The following is a 14,533-nucleotide window of genomic DNA, read 5'->3' on the forward strand; positions in this document are numbered from 1 at the left end:
ATGCCACCTCTTGGATTATAAGTGAGAGTCCTGCCCTCTGCCTTAAGAAGGTAAAGTCCCTGAGAGAGAACCCAGTCAGTCAAGGTGCCTGCCACCAAGTCTGACAACCTGAGTGTGATCCCTGGGACCCAACATCATGATAGAAGGAGAGAACTGACTCCTGAAAGTTATCCTCTGATCTACTTAAACATACCATCACGCACACGCACGCGCGCATGCGCGCGCACACACACACACACACACACACATTTATACATACATATATACATATTTGTGTGTATGCAATATTTTTCTAAAAAGATGGTGGGGAAAGCTGCCTCCACCACTATACCCACAGCCCCAGCAACACCCCTCATGCTGCTGACCCCCCCACTTCTTCCCATCCTCATCCCTCCCAGACCGCTCTGCACAGGGTTTACTGAATCAGCCCACATGGATGCTTCTCTCTGGGAACTCATCCCATACCACACCCTTTGAAGAAGATATGTCCACAAGCTGGCTTGTGGGGTGAGTAACTCAACCCCAGCATCCAAACCTGCACCAGAGAGACTGCCTTCACAGCAAGTGTTGAGTGCATAGCTTTAGGACGTCTCCCAATGACCTGCAGTTTGGGCCAGTGTGAACACACTGTGTCCCTACCTCTCACCTCCCCTCTAGACTCAAGGGCATTGACCACTCTTTCAATATAGGATTACCCTCCATTCTGAGTGTGGACAGACAGAGCCACCAAGGGAATTCAGGTGTTTTCCCCAAAGCAACACTACATTTGGTCACCAGTTACTACCAAACAAGATGTCACTTGGAACCTAAGTGAACCATGTCAGCTGTTCAGTTTCTGAGCCTTGCCCCTTTCTGCTTTCTGCCCCCTTCACTGTGACTCTGACCCCCATATTTGCAGCTGTCAAAAGGCATCAGGGGCACAGATCTGTCACTGTTCCTCAGAGGGACAATCCTGGGGTCTCTGCCCTCTTCTGGGGTTCTGTAAGCGCCTACAATTGTCCTCCACCTTGGCTCCCCAAACACCGGTGAGGACCCAAAGAGCTGTAATAAGGCTCTGCCGTTGGTCTTGGAGCAGACACAGCTGTCTGATCATTAAGCCAAGAGGACGATCCCTCCTGGCTTGCCCTCCCATAGGACACTGTGAAACACTCAGAGCAAATACCCTTGTCAGTAAAGGTCTCCTGAAGAGTCAGGTAGCCCATTCAAAAATAGAAACGTATGACCATAACCCAAACAAACGTGAAAACTGGCATTATTTGTGGGGTTCAGAGTCATCTCCCCAGAGAACCAACAAAGTTAACAGATGAACACCAAGAACTAAGAAAAGAGCTACACCAGGTAGACCAGACACGAAACACGCAGCTTCGAACAATCAGAAAGCAGGGTCAGAAAACAAGCCGGTGCTGGCGCGGTAGTCCACACCTGAAACCCCAGCACTCAAAGTTGGCCTTGGCTTCATAGTGAGTCTGAGGCTTCAGAAAACGGGGAGGGGCCAGCAGAGGGGCTCAGGGGAAAGCACCTGCTGTGGAAGCATGATGACCTGAATTTGACCCCCCGAGCCAACAATGGAGAGAGAGAGCCGACCCCCCCGAAGCTGTCTTCTGGCCTCTGTCTACACAAGCACCATGATGTGCACAATCACACACATAAATTAAGTTTTTAAAGGTCTTTTTCTTTTGTCCTTATCTTTGTGTGCATGTGTGTGTGCATATCTGTGTAAGTGGATGCACATGTGCCATGATACGCATGTGGAAGTCAGAAGACATCCTTGGGTATTGTTTTACCACGGCACACTCCAGGCTAGCTGGCTCATGAGCTTCCCAGGATTCTTCTGCCTCCACTTTCTGTTTTACCTAGAAGCACGGGGTTACAGTCACAATCTACCGCGCCCAGCTTTCACACGGTTCTGGAGATGCAAACTCAGGTCCTCATACTTCTCCAACAAGCACTTTATCCACTGAGCCATGTCCCCAGCCACATAGTCTCTTTTTCAATAACAATGACTATGGAGCAGTTATGGGTGACCAAAAATGCAGAGGTAAGAAAACAAAACTTTAGATCAATAAAGTATATGGAAATGAGCCGGTCCATAGAGAGACGGTCCAGGATCTTCCTGAAACTTATAAAGCTGTAAGTTCTTCTAACTAACCTACAAGACCAAACCTAATTCTGATCGAGGCTCTAGTGAAGCCAGCATGTGGGGCACACTTGTTATCTGAACATGCAGAGAGCAGAAGCAGGATAGTGAGTTCCAAGCCAGCCTAGGATGTATGGAGAGATACTGACTCAAAAATTAATTAATTGATTAATTAATTAAAATAAACAAATGAAAGTTAAAAAGAAGGAAAAAAATCCAAGTATGGCTTGCTATTATCCAAACCCATGGGAGGCTGAGGCAGTGGGATTGCTACAGTTCAAGACAAGCCTGGGCTACTACATACATAGTTAGTCCCAAGCACAGTATAAGATCTTATCTAATAAATAATTAACTACTTTTTAAATTTAAAAAGTGGGAGACTTCATCTTTTTGATTCCTGAGACACAGTAACCACCACAGTGTTGTGCTTTGTTGCTGTTTTATATGTTCTGACAAATAAACTGATGGGTATTTGGGGCAGAAGCAATGTTCTGAGGCAGATCCATGGTTACACAGCAAAGTAACCTATGCTAAAGGTGCTCCACAAAGCAATGGAAAAAAACAGACTAGATGTGTTGGGAAAGTTGGCTCCTTACATGGAAAAAAGTTCAACTTGATCCTTACTTGTCACTACATCCAGGGAGGGCTCAGGGTGGATCCAACACCCAGCTGAGGAAGGTGAGACCAAGGAGCCAGAGGAGAGAAGAGGACCTGTGGGGACCTCAGCCTTTGCATAGGAACGGGTCTTCAGTAGAACTTCAAAAGCACAAACAAAACTAAAAGTCGATGATCCGTTTGTATCCAAACTAAGAATCTTTGTTGTATTAGCTGAACAGAGACCAAGAGGGAGAAGGTATTCACAATTCAAACAAGAAACTGACATAGGAAATACATACTGTATTTGTTTGTATTTCTAGAACACCCAAGCAACCCCTGGAAATCCACAGGAACAAAAGAGAACAGTCTCATGGAAAGATAATGAAAGCAAAGGATACAAATCAAGCAATGGACAGGAATGAAAGCTCCAACAGCTATCAAGCCTAAAAGAGATACTCTGACCTACAAAATAGTCAAAGGAACTCAAACTAAAGCAACAAGCCCACAAGACTGGCAAAAATTAGAAAGGGAAATGACGGCAGAGTTGGCAGAGGTGGGAGAGTATGGGAGTCTCCACGCAGGAGGCAGACAACAGGGTTGGCTGTTCAGGTGTGCAGTGGGGCAACAGTTAGCTAAGAAGCCCCATAGCCTGCATTCCAGCAACTTCATGTCTAGGCATGCAGCCCACAGACAGCCTCACACGAGTCTAGAAGGGACTGTGCAAGAGAGTGTTCAATGTGGCACTGCCGCTGATGGCAGAGAGGTGAAGACTATCTGGGGTCCTTCGCTGGGACAGTGAGCAAGGAAAACATGCTCCAGCATGGGAAAGCACAGACTGGACACTCAGTGGCCGCCCACCTGTATATACAGTCATGCTCCTGGATAAGAAAAGGGAGTGCTAGAATGCAATACACAGCACAATACCATTTGCATAAATTAAATCCATATGCATCTATCCAGTCAAAATACACATTTGCAAGAACATATGTGAACAGCATATTCATAGGGAGTATATTTGAATGGCTGCCTGTAAGGAGTGTCACCGAACTGAGAAATGAGATTAAAAAAAAAAAAAAAAAGCCGAAAAGGAAAGGAAAGAAAAAGAGAAAAACACTAACACGAGTATTGGGGCCTCACTAATTTGAGGAGCTGAGCCTACAGGGATCTAGACAGGGAGAGGAAGGACAGGCAGAGGTGCTGTAAGGACCACGCAGCAGACAGCCTTACTCCCACAGTATCACCTGTGACCGTGAGGTGATGCCTGCTGAGTGACAAGCAGACAGCCCTGGCATGGTATGCTGCTGTGTTGGTACTTGTTTGGGAAATGCCCTCAACCCACCATGCAGGGGACAAGTGCTTTGATCCACTTTAGAAACAAAAGCCACCGAAACTCTCAGATTCCAGTCAAGCTCAAGCCTCCTGAGGCCCTGAGCTCATCAGACCCCAGGAGAAGCAAGGTAGTTCACACAGGACTACCTTGAGAGAAACTGGGCCAGAGGTCCCATTCAGGTCCCCACCTGCACGGTAAGTCCCTTAGCCTCTGCAAGCAAGAGTTTCCCCTCCTGGAAAATGACTGAGAAATTTTACCAGTAGAAGGCTGCAAGGACCACCATTTACCCACTACGAAATGAAGTCACCTGGGAGTACCTAAGTGCTACCAAGAGCCACCAGCTCCCAGCTGACTTTGCCAAAGCTTTGTTCCCCTCTCAGGCCTCCTCTCATTGCCTCTGAGTGAAGAGGCTATGAGACCCACGTGACCTCCGTGCACGGTATGACCTCCCACACTCAGCAAAGCAGGAGGGCACCCAGATATTCCTCTGGCTCCCCACCACCTCTCCCACCCGAGCACTCTATCATCCCAAGGTTTTTCACAGAATGGGACACCAAGGCCCAGAGATAAGAAGTAATTTTCCCAAGGCCATACAGTTCATAATCAAGTTAGAAACTGCCCCCCCCCCCAGTCATCTAACGCCAAGAATAAGGCTTCTGCCACACAGTACTGCCCGGTTTGCTCATTCATTTAGCAAAAATATGCCGATATTGAGCTCCTACAACGTGCTAGGCATGTAGATAAAAATATCGTTCAGTCTAGTTGGGATGATGGGCACCACAAATTTATCCAGGGCCAGACTGAGGTAAATACAAATAAAGGCAAGATATTGCCCAGCCTGCTGGGTAATTCTAGACTTGCCTACAATTGCCCAACCCCAGCACACAGCCCAGAGGTCTTTATGGACAATAAGGGGCATCAACAGTCACTGGGACCCTCCTGAGCTGGTATCTATTCCAGCATCCCTCCCAGCTCTTCTCTGACCCTGACCCCAGATCTCCCTTCATGTCAGACAGAGAAGTCTGTCACTCCCTCCTCACCCATGGGGCCAAACACCACTGTTCTCCTGACCCGCACACAAAGTGGGAAGGCAGGTTTAGAGGAGAGGGGCAATTCTTAGGCCAGCAAATGTTCTCTAGGAGAGGTGGTCAGGCCCCCTCAGGGATGCTGAGTAGGAAAGGGCTTCCTTAGAACTCTCAGATCACACTGCACAGGAAGCCACCCGAGCTCACCCCATCTCACACCGCTGAGCTGGCTCTCCTGCTGCTCCAGTCCCCCTCCCCAGAGCCCAGGGCCACTGTCAACTCTGCTTCCACCTAGACAGCTCAGCACAAATATTTACATAGCTCCTCTGGGGCTCTGGAGACACCACACACAGGAGCAGGAGGCTGGGATATTGTCCAGGCCCAGGGGCTCTGAGGAGCCAGCACCCCTCTATCCTCATAGACCGGAAGCCCCCAGCAGCCTAAGGCAGCCCAACACAGGGCATCTGGGAGAAAAGTGCTCAGCAGAGACAGCTGGAGGCAGGCCCAGTCAGAGACTATCACCTGCCCCAGGCTCCACACTGTACCATCCCGACCAGGATGACAAGAATATCTGTGCTCCCAAGACAGAGCACACCTTTAATCCTAGCAGAGGCAGGTGGATCTCTTTTGAATTCAAGGCCAGCCTGATTTACATAGCAACTTCCAGGACAGCCAGGACTACAGAGTAAAACAAAACAAAACAAAAAAACCAAAAAGGAGTGGGGGTAAACACTCCAGTGGCTTTGGCCCTATGGGAAAAGCCCTAAGTTTAAGCCCTTGGCTTCTCCTAGGAAGGCTCCTGGCTGAGTCCCATGCACAGAGCACAGAAACAGCTAGACACTGACCTCTGAACTCTGCCTTCCCCTCAAAACCTCCCTCTTCACAGAAAGCATCTTTTCACCAACTCAGACACCACATGATTGGGGGATGGGGGTCAGAGAGTGTCTGACAGAAGCCAGCCACAGCACTGGCAGAGCAGGACCTCGGATTTAAGTGAACAGGGAAGGCGGGGAAGAGAGAAAACCAGGACTAAAGGCCTGAGTAGTGGAATGCCCAGAGGTTGGCGACTGGTACCTGAACACCTGGGAAAGCAGAGTGTGAATCAGGGTACAGCAGTATAGCAAATGTAGAGTCGCAGCACCCTGGGGAACCGGCCTGGACCGAAGGTCCCAACCCCTCCCCCTCAGCCACAGCATCAGCTGTAGCAGTGGGGACCCTCTGACCTTGTTGCCGTGGCAACTGGCCTGCAGCTGGAGTGAAGAAGCCAATAGACTCTTCTCCAGAGACACCCCCCATCTCCACCCACACACAGGCTCCTGGGGACACAGGGACATAGAGACAGGGACAGGACAGTCAGAGGTATGGTGAGACAGATAAAGCCTTTCAGACTAAGGCCTTGGGAATTGTGGGTGAGTAAACAGGACACGGGAGACAGGGAAAGAAGCAAGAAGGCTCCAGGGTGCTGAAGGTACAGAAGAAATAGACAAAGGCGGAAGGAGGCAAAGGGGCAGAGCCAGACAGGCAGGTCGGAGACAAAGGCAGAGAGGCCTGAGCGTCGCGAGGGAGAAGTGCCAAGAGGATGGGGCACAGTAGGCAGGCGGGGCACAGCAGTGGGGGGCGGGGCACAGCAGTGGGGGGCGGGGCACAGCAGTGGGGGCGGGGCACAGCAGTGAAGGGGCGGGGCACAAGAGTGGGGAGGAGGCAGCGGAGAGGGGGAACAAAGAGCAGAGACAATAGAATGGACAGGGAGAGGAAGAGCCACATCTCCTCTACCCGCCCCCCCCCCCCACGCCCCCGTTATGGCAGTGTAGGGCAAGGTGTGTCCCCAGCCAGCACCTGCTGTCTGAGGCGCCTCCACAGAAATGCCACATCCTGCCAGACCTGCACTACAGGGTTCGGTTCACAATTCCACTCTGATCCTGGGTCTGACTTAAGGGGCATCAGCGTTAGGCCAGTGAACCGGGCACACTATGTCTCCTCCTCCACCCATACTCCCCCAGTCTAGCTTCCCCACCTCCCAGCAGCCCCAGCAACTAAATAATGGGGCTGTCTGGCTCCAGACCCTGAGACTGCACAGAGCTGAGTTAGAGGCTCCGACACAGCACAGCTGTCCTTAGCGGCGCCTGCCAGCAAAAGGCCCTGCCTCCTCCCCCAGCCATTCCCTCTCCTTGGGGCTGCAGCCTGAGGACCTACTCCCCCAGGGCTGGCCCAGGCAGACACCCTGGGAAAGGCTTGGGCAAAAACAGGATGGCATTGGCACATTTCTCCTCTGACTTTGTACATGCCCCAAGCACCAATACACACACACACACACACACACACACACACACACACACACACACACACAGAGGAAGCCCAGGTCAGGCAAGAAGGATGGCATGAGGGACTTTGTATCTATCACAAGGCAGAGGACAGAGAGGCTGAAGAATCTGTCTGCATTACCCTCAGCCTAGAATGCCAAGGTAAGTGGGGCCCCAGGTAGCTGAGGGCCTAGGCCAACCTGTTGGCCACTGGGGGTTATCTGATCCCCATGGAAACTAGGTGAGAACAAAGAAGGGTGAAAGTAGCAGCTGGCATAGGGTTTCCTGGGTCACTGCCCCCATTTGGAGTAGTAACCTGGAGAAGGCAAGAGCGTGGGCTTGCACAGAGACTTGGATTCTAGGCCCCTTCCCTCCACGGATACACTGGTCATGGGACCTCCGCCATGAGACTTCTCCACCTGCTACCCAAATAGCTGGATTAGGTGGCCTTAAGATTCCATGACAGCTCCTCTTCGGGAGTCTCTCAAAGAAGTCAGCATGGGCCAAAAAGGTCCATGCTACTTGAGAAGGCAACGTCCATGCCACAGCCAAAGGCAAAATCGGTCCCACCTCTCTGCTGCCAAGGGGTCAAATCCACAAACACAGCCATGTCCACCATGGGACTGGAGTGTGGCTCACAGCGGAAGACCCTGCATCATGAGCGTTTTTCTCAAAAGTTCAGCACCCTTGCCAGGCCTCGTGAGGCAAGCCTATCATCCCAGCTATTCTGGAGGCTGAAAAAGTTCAAGACCCACCTAGGCTACAGGGTGAGTTCAAGGCCAGACTGGACAATTTAGTGAGATGCTATCTCAAAACAAATCAATTGAGGGCCAGGTGTGGTGGTGCACACCTTTAATCCCAGCACTTGGGAGGCAGACAGAAGACTGTTGAGTCAATGCTAGCTGTATCTACATGGTGAGCCCCTGCCAAAAGACAAAGGGAGAGGGAGAGGGAGAGGGAGAGGGAGGCAGCTCCGGCAAGACGGAGCAGCAGGTCCAGGTGCCTCCCACACAAGCTCACAACCCGAGTTCGATCCCTGCAACTCCCGTAAAGGTTCAAGGAGAGAACCAACTCCATGAAATTGTCCTCTGACTCCAAACACACATACTGTAGCACCCATCACACACACACACACACACACACACACACACACACACACACACACACACACACACGGATCTGGCTTTGACCCCCAGTTCTGAAGAAAAAGAAAGAAAGAAACCCCAGCATCCCAAGTAAGCATTGAAACAAATTTGTGGAAACCAATCTGTTTGGCTGGTGGGAGACTTCCCACATTACACCTGACCCCAGGACTTATGGGTTCATATGCATACACCTGTGGTTTGGAAACTTAAGTTTTCACTGTGAAGAACCTTCTAGTTCTGTGGTGTCATTGTCAATCCATGGCACACAGTAGACCAGCATGACATGACCCTGGCCAGACAGGCGCGCACTCCACTGCAAGCGCTGGTGCTTTCGATCTGTTTGACTCAGGGAACAGTCCCCCTCTCCCCCAGACAGGGTTTCTCTGTGTAGTTTTGGTGTCCTGGATCTCGGCTCTGTAGACCAGGCTGGCCTCGAACTCACAGAGATCTGCCTGCCTCTGCTTCCTGAGTGCTGGGATTAAAGGCGTGTGCCACCAACCGCTCAGCCAGGGAACAAACAGTCTTAATTTCTCTGAACTTGAGTTTCATCGTCCTTAGGAGATAAAAAGTGGTATCTGCATCTCAAGGATGCTGTGAGGATTACACAAGAGAACACATAGCCCAGTGTCTGTAAGCTTCCTGCTACTTCATCCCCTCCCTGCCTGCCTGCCAGCCAGAACCCTAGTTTGCACAGGCAAACTCTCCTGCAAAGGGCCACTGTGTATGCCCCGCCCCCGTGGGCTGTCCAAGGACATCACAGGCTACACACCCGAAAAGGAAGCCCCTTAAGGACGCCAACCTTCACAGGCAGCCTCGGCCACCCTGGCACGAAAAGGCCTGGGGCTTGCAGGAACTTTCCTGTAGGCAGCTCTGTGTTCAAGAGCTCAGCTCTGAGCTGGGTTCCCAGGATTGCAGTGAAAACTTATGAAATATTCACTGGTGAAAAACAGAATTCTAGAACCCCTCCCAGCCCTCCTCTACCCACTATCCCACCACCTCCCCGACCTCCCTGAGCAGAGCCCACCCAGCAGCACAGGCCTAGTGTGAGAGCAGCTCCACCCACTGTGTTTATCCGCTGTCTCCTTTGCTCTCCGGATGCACAGAGCAGCTGGGTGGGGAGGTGGTGGCTGAGCAGAGACACCTGGCCAAGAGGGAACGGAGGGCGGAGGGCGGGGCAGGGTATTCTGCCGCGGGTCAGACCAAGGGAACCCAGGGAACCGAGGTTGTGGGAAGAAGTGTAGTTGAAGTGCAGAAGAGAAAGGAAGGAAGGGGAGTGACAGCAGACACAACCCTTCTGCCGCACCCTCCCTGACATCTTCCAGGAAGTCACCTGGCACAGGCTGACCTACAGGTAGCTAGAATCCTGTGGCTAGGAGTCAGCGCCAGCCTCCAGCTTGCTCTATTACCGCCATCCACGCACGCAACTACTATCCCTGCCTGGTCAAATGCCAGCCTAACCTAGCTCAACATAATGGCATCTGCCAAAGAGGAAAGTACGGAAGGTGCCAGGGCCCCTCGCCCTTAGCAGCTCCACGTCCATCTGGAAAACCAACCCACCAGAGTTGAGCCCTAGGCCACACCCGCCCCGAGACATAGGGCCACGCCCCCGCCTGGGTCCCGCCCCCACGGAACCCGCACAGTTCACCAGCCTCCCGCAACCACAGATTCCACCCCACTGTTCCCCCCACACACCCATGTTCATTCTCTCGAGGCCCGGCCCCTTGCCATAGCCACGCCCCGGCCCCGCCTACCATCTTTCCGGTAGAAGGCGATCTCCACTTTGCGCTCCTCAGCGCCCAGCAGGGCCTGCGCGATCTGCGCGGCGGCACGGCGCTGCGTGCGCGGCCCGTGCAGGAAGTCGCAGGTGCAGGGCCGCTGCATCACCTCGGCCCGCGAATATCCGCACAGCTCGCAGAAGCCGTCGTTGCAGTAGATGACGGCGCAGTTCTCTACGCGGGCGTTAGCGATGATGAACTTGCGGCCTGGAGGGGGGGGGTAGAAGGCGGGGATGAATGCGCACGTGAGCGGGGACACCAGTCTCGGGGGCTCCCGGCCCTTCCCCACATTCGCTCGTCACATACTGCCGTCTGACACTCCTCCGCACCAGGGAGGGGGGCGCCCAACCCCGGCCGAACGCAGCTGTGCCCTGACACAGGTGCCTCAACCGGGCGCGGCCTGGCGACACGCCCCCCCCCCCCAACCCCCGGCCCGCCGGCTAGCTGCGTGGCTTCCCCCGGGCAGAAAGCCAGCGGCCAAGGCCGGCCTGGGCGGGTGTCAGCAACGCGTGTCAGCAGCCGCGGCGGAGGGATAAACACAGCCTGGAAAGGGAGCATGGGAAGGGCAGGAGATGGCGGCCAGCCTCCCCTTTGCACCAGCTCCTCTGGCTTCTTCCTCTTGATAGAGGACGCTCCCTAGAAAATCAGTCCCTCAAGTACCCCCAGACTCCTTCTGGTCAGTGCCTACTATGACTTTCACACCCTATCCGCAGGCTGTCAGAAGCTGAGGAGTGGGTGAACCAAAGAACGAGGGAGTGAACTAGAAGACCTGGACAACCCAGCAAGGTGGTTGTTAGATTCGTCATTTTATGGATGAACTCAAGAGAAGTTCAGCCCAATGCCCGAGTCTAGCAGCTCACTCATAGTGAAACTAGCTTTTGAATCTTGTCTGGCAGGACAGCTGGGGGTGACAGGCAGACGTCCAAGGTCATACAGAGCAAGGAAAGCAACCTGCAGCTTCACACCCTAGAGCCGGCAGCTCCCTAGAGTCCAGAGGTGGGCCCAAGACACTGGCCCACTGGGAGAAAACAATCTTGGGAAAGATGACCTCCTCTAGAGATATGAAGCCTTCCTCTGCGACCCTGGGGGCGGGGGGAAGCAAGTCTGATAGACCCATTTCATCTAGACTTGGCTCACCCACGCACACCTGCCCCACGGGCCAGGCAGGTGGATGAGCAGCAAGTCAGTGGCAGCCTCAGTTTGTGCCCAAGTGAGATGTTCAAGGATAGGAGCCTTCTATAAACAGAAATTCTGGCCCCTTTGGCCTTTAGTGCTGGGATGTGCAATTGAAGCTGGACTGTCTCCTTCCCTCTGCATCAGGCAGTCTTCAGACTGCAGCTCTGCACAGTCCTGAGGGCAAACCCCAGGCTGCGCAGCAAGGACTCCCTGCAGCAAGGCCAGGCTATCAGGATCCAGCCTCCTGACTGCTGCCATCTTTGCCCTGCCCTCGAGGAAGTTACTTTTGAGAGTTGGGTCATCTTTAGGTCAGTTCCCAAGGCCTACTGGAACTCCCAAGAAGCATCAACCCAGGTCAGAGCTTCCTGTCATATGAAAAGACCTTCTAACTCTGCCTCCATCCCCACTTCAGCCTAAGACAGTCCAGAGTACCAACCACCCATGGAAGAAAATCGACCCCCAGACTAGGAGAGCAGAGCAAGTTCCTCTGAAGGCAAGCCCCACCCCACCCCACCCCCTTGACTGAAATCCTAGAATACAGATACAGAAGAAACCTCTAAAGTCCGGTGGCTTATCCCCTTGTTCATAGATGTGGAAACTGAGGCTTAGAGGGGAAGAGTCATTCAAGGTCATCTGGCAGTCAGTGGCAGAGGTGGGGCCAGAAGCCAAGTCTTTAGGATCCAGTCCAAGGTCTTCTCAGATTCTGCCTGTGCCTACCCAGCTGGTAGGAAAAGAAAGCCTGCCCCCAGCCCCTAGGCCTACACCAATGTCGCTGATCCAACCCCTCAGGATCATCTTGTTCTTAGTCTAGGGACAATGCTGCCCATCCGACTGACCCCTCCCTCCCACCACAGTACAAGCACACATTGTCCTGTGTGCACAGGGTCACGGGCAAGGAATGTCACTCTCTGGCTCCCAGGGCCCTTGACAGTCACACCCTCTGTGGCACATGCAGCTTTTGAGGACAGGCACACCAACACCAAAACATTCACCTAGCCTAGGACACTTCTGGAAGTCTCTCTTGCTAGGTCAGCATAAGAGGTGTTGTAATCCCCCAAATGGGGTTTGGGGTGCTGTCCAGAGCAGGAAAACCCACCACACCAGAGCTCCATAGCCAGCCCGTTAACCTCAAAGCCAGCTTCAGGTCTGCAGCACCCTCTCACCACCGGACCCACAATCTTGGGGACTTGCAGGTGACACCTCTTGACTGCTCATGCAGACTCAAATTCATAAGTGACACAAGGACTTGGTTGTATACAAGCCACACACTCAAGAGCAGATTGGTTACTGATCCTATATCCTTAGCTTCTGACTCTCACATAGAACACAGTTGAGATTGGAACATGCACTGTACTTTTAGGATCCAACAGCTTGGGTCATATACATTCTCAATGGCCACACACACACACACACACATACACACACACACACACACACACACACACACACACACACACACACATCCCATAAACTCGGGGCATTTAGAGGTAGAAACACCTGCATATCTCATCCCACCTCCCTTTCCTGCACATTCCAGGTGTCACACACTCTCTCCGACCCCAAGCTGCAACACTAGGCCCCTTAGTCCCATGCCAATGATCCCCTGGCACCAAGCCTTGGCCCCTCGGCTCCTGGCATAAGTCTCAGGGCCCACGATCCCCTACTGACTCACATTTTGCACTGCACACGGCCCGGGCACGCCCCCCATCCACACTCGGCAGGACTGGACCCACCCCCCAAACCTCCGCAAGCCCCCTCCCCGTCTTGCCCCCTCCCCCACTCACTCTGGCCCTCAAACTTGCGGATGATGGTGTCGAGGAAGGTGTTCTGCGGCGCGACGTGGCCCCTCCGCACCGGCATCCTGAGCCCATGGGCGGGCCGGGCGGGCCCCCACCCACCCTGGCCCGGCCCGGCCCAGCACTAGGCTTCGGGTGGCCTGGCCGGGCCGTGGTCTCCGCACCCCGCTGCCAAGCTGAGTGCGGGCGGGGCCGGAACTGGACTGAGGGCGCGGGGTCCCCGCTCGGCTAGCGGCTGCGGGCTCCGGACCGCGGGCCGGGCCTGAAGCGGCTGGAGCTGCGGCGCCGGCACACCTGTCTGTCGACCCGGGCCGGCGGTGCCACGGGCCCCGCTCCGCCTCGTCCCCCGCGCTGCGCTGCGCTCCGCCCGCTCGAGCGCCCGGCTCCCGGCTCGCGCCCGCCCGCCGCCGCCGTGCCGACAGCCGCTCCAGCGCCCGCGGCTCGGGCAGCGCCTGCGGCTTGGTCCGGCGGCTGAAGGGTTAATGCGGCGCGCGCCCCTCCGGCTCCGGCTCCGGCTCCGGCCCCCGCCTCCCGGCCCCCTCCTGCCGCCGCGCGCCTGCAGCGCCGCCCTCTCCCCGCCACCCCGAGCGCCCGCCCTTCTCATTGGCTGAGCCGCGCCGAGCGCTCCCCGGGCCCCAACCCCTCGCTCGGCTCCCGAGCCCCCGGGACTCGCGCTCCACCGAGAGGGGGAAGGGACCCTTAGGTAGGGGAACCGTGAGGACAGGTGCGACAGCCGGTTTGGGAGGTGGCCAGGGAGAGGGGCACAGGGATATCGCCCCCCTCCCAGGCTCCGGGCTGAGAAACCTGATTTGATGGGACAGGGCCAAGCCTTTATCCCCTGCTTCCCTCCTGCGCCTAGGACAGGCTGAGTACACACAGCTTACTCTCAGAATCTGCTGTGGGTGACTTGGCTGAGTGAGGCCTAGGCTCTGAGAAGATGGGCCCCAGGACCAGGGGAGACCCGGGAAATGGGAAGAACAGGGAATGTGGAAGCTGTAAATTTTTGAGACAAGGGTGGATGAGCCGGAGGAGAGGCACAGCCTCGCCGATCGCCCCAATCTCCAGCATACAGACAAGGCCCTCTCGGGGGTTATTCGAATCTCTTCATGGGTGGCACGCACAGAGAGGGACACTGACAAGAGTTGTGGCCTCCTAGCTGAGAGATCAAAGAAAGGTTCCTGAGCGCGAGGTCCCAGCCAAGGGATCCCCGTGTGCTAGAGGCCTGCCCGCCCTCTGTAGTGCGGAACCAACC

At 54.4% G+C, this 14,533-nt stretch overlaps 1 protein-coding gene across 1 annotated transcript in view; it reads right to left on the bottom strand.

Annotated features, from left to right (window-relative positions):
* Kcnh2 (potassium voltage-gated channel subfamily H member 2) overlaps positions 1–13,669 on the bottom strand; it is a 32,345-nt gene extending 18,676 nt beyond the window's left edge. Inside the window, exons 1-2 of the mRNA XM_052720473.1 lie at positions 13,270–13,669; positions 10,286–10,516 (exon numbers count right to left, since the gene is read on the bottom strand). Coding sequence (XP_052576433.1) covers positions 10,286–10,516; positions 13,270–13,345 — 307 coding nt within the window. The 5' untranslated portion in view covers positions 13,346–13,669. The remainder of the gene's footprint in view (positions 1–10,285; positions 10,517–13,269) is intronic.
* Between the last annotated feature and the right edge of the window lie 864 nt (positions 13,670–14,533).

The sequence above is a fragment of the Peromyscus californicus genome, unplaced genomic scaffold, assembly GCF_007827085.1.
Source record: "Peromyscus californicus insignis strain IS unplaced genomic scaffold, ASM782708v3 Scaffold_6__1_contigs__length_162567912, whole genome shotgun sequence".
NCBI classification, from domain to species: domain Eukaryota; kingdom Metazoa; phylum Chordata; class Mammalia; order Rodentia; family Cricetidae; genus Peromyscus; species Peromyscus californicus.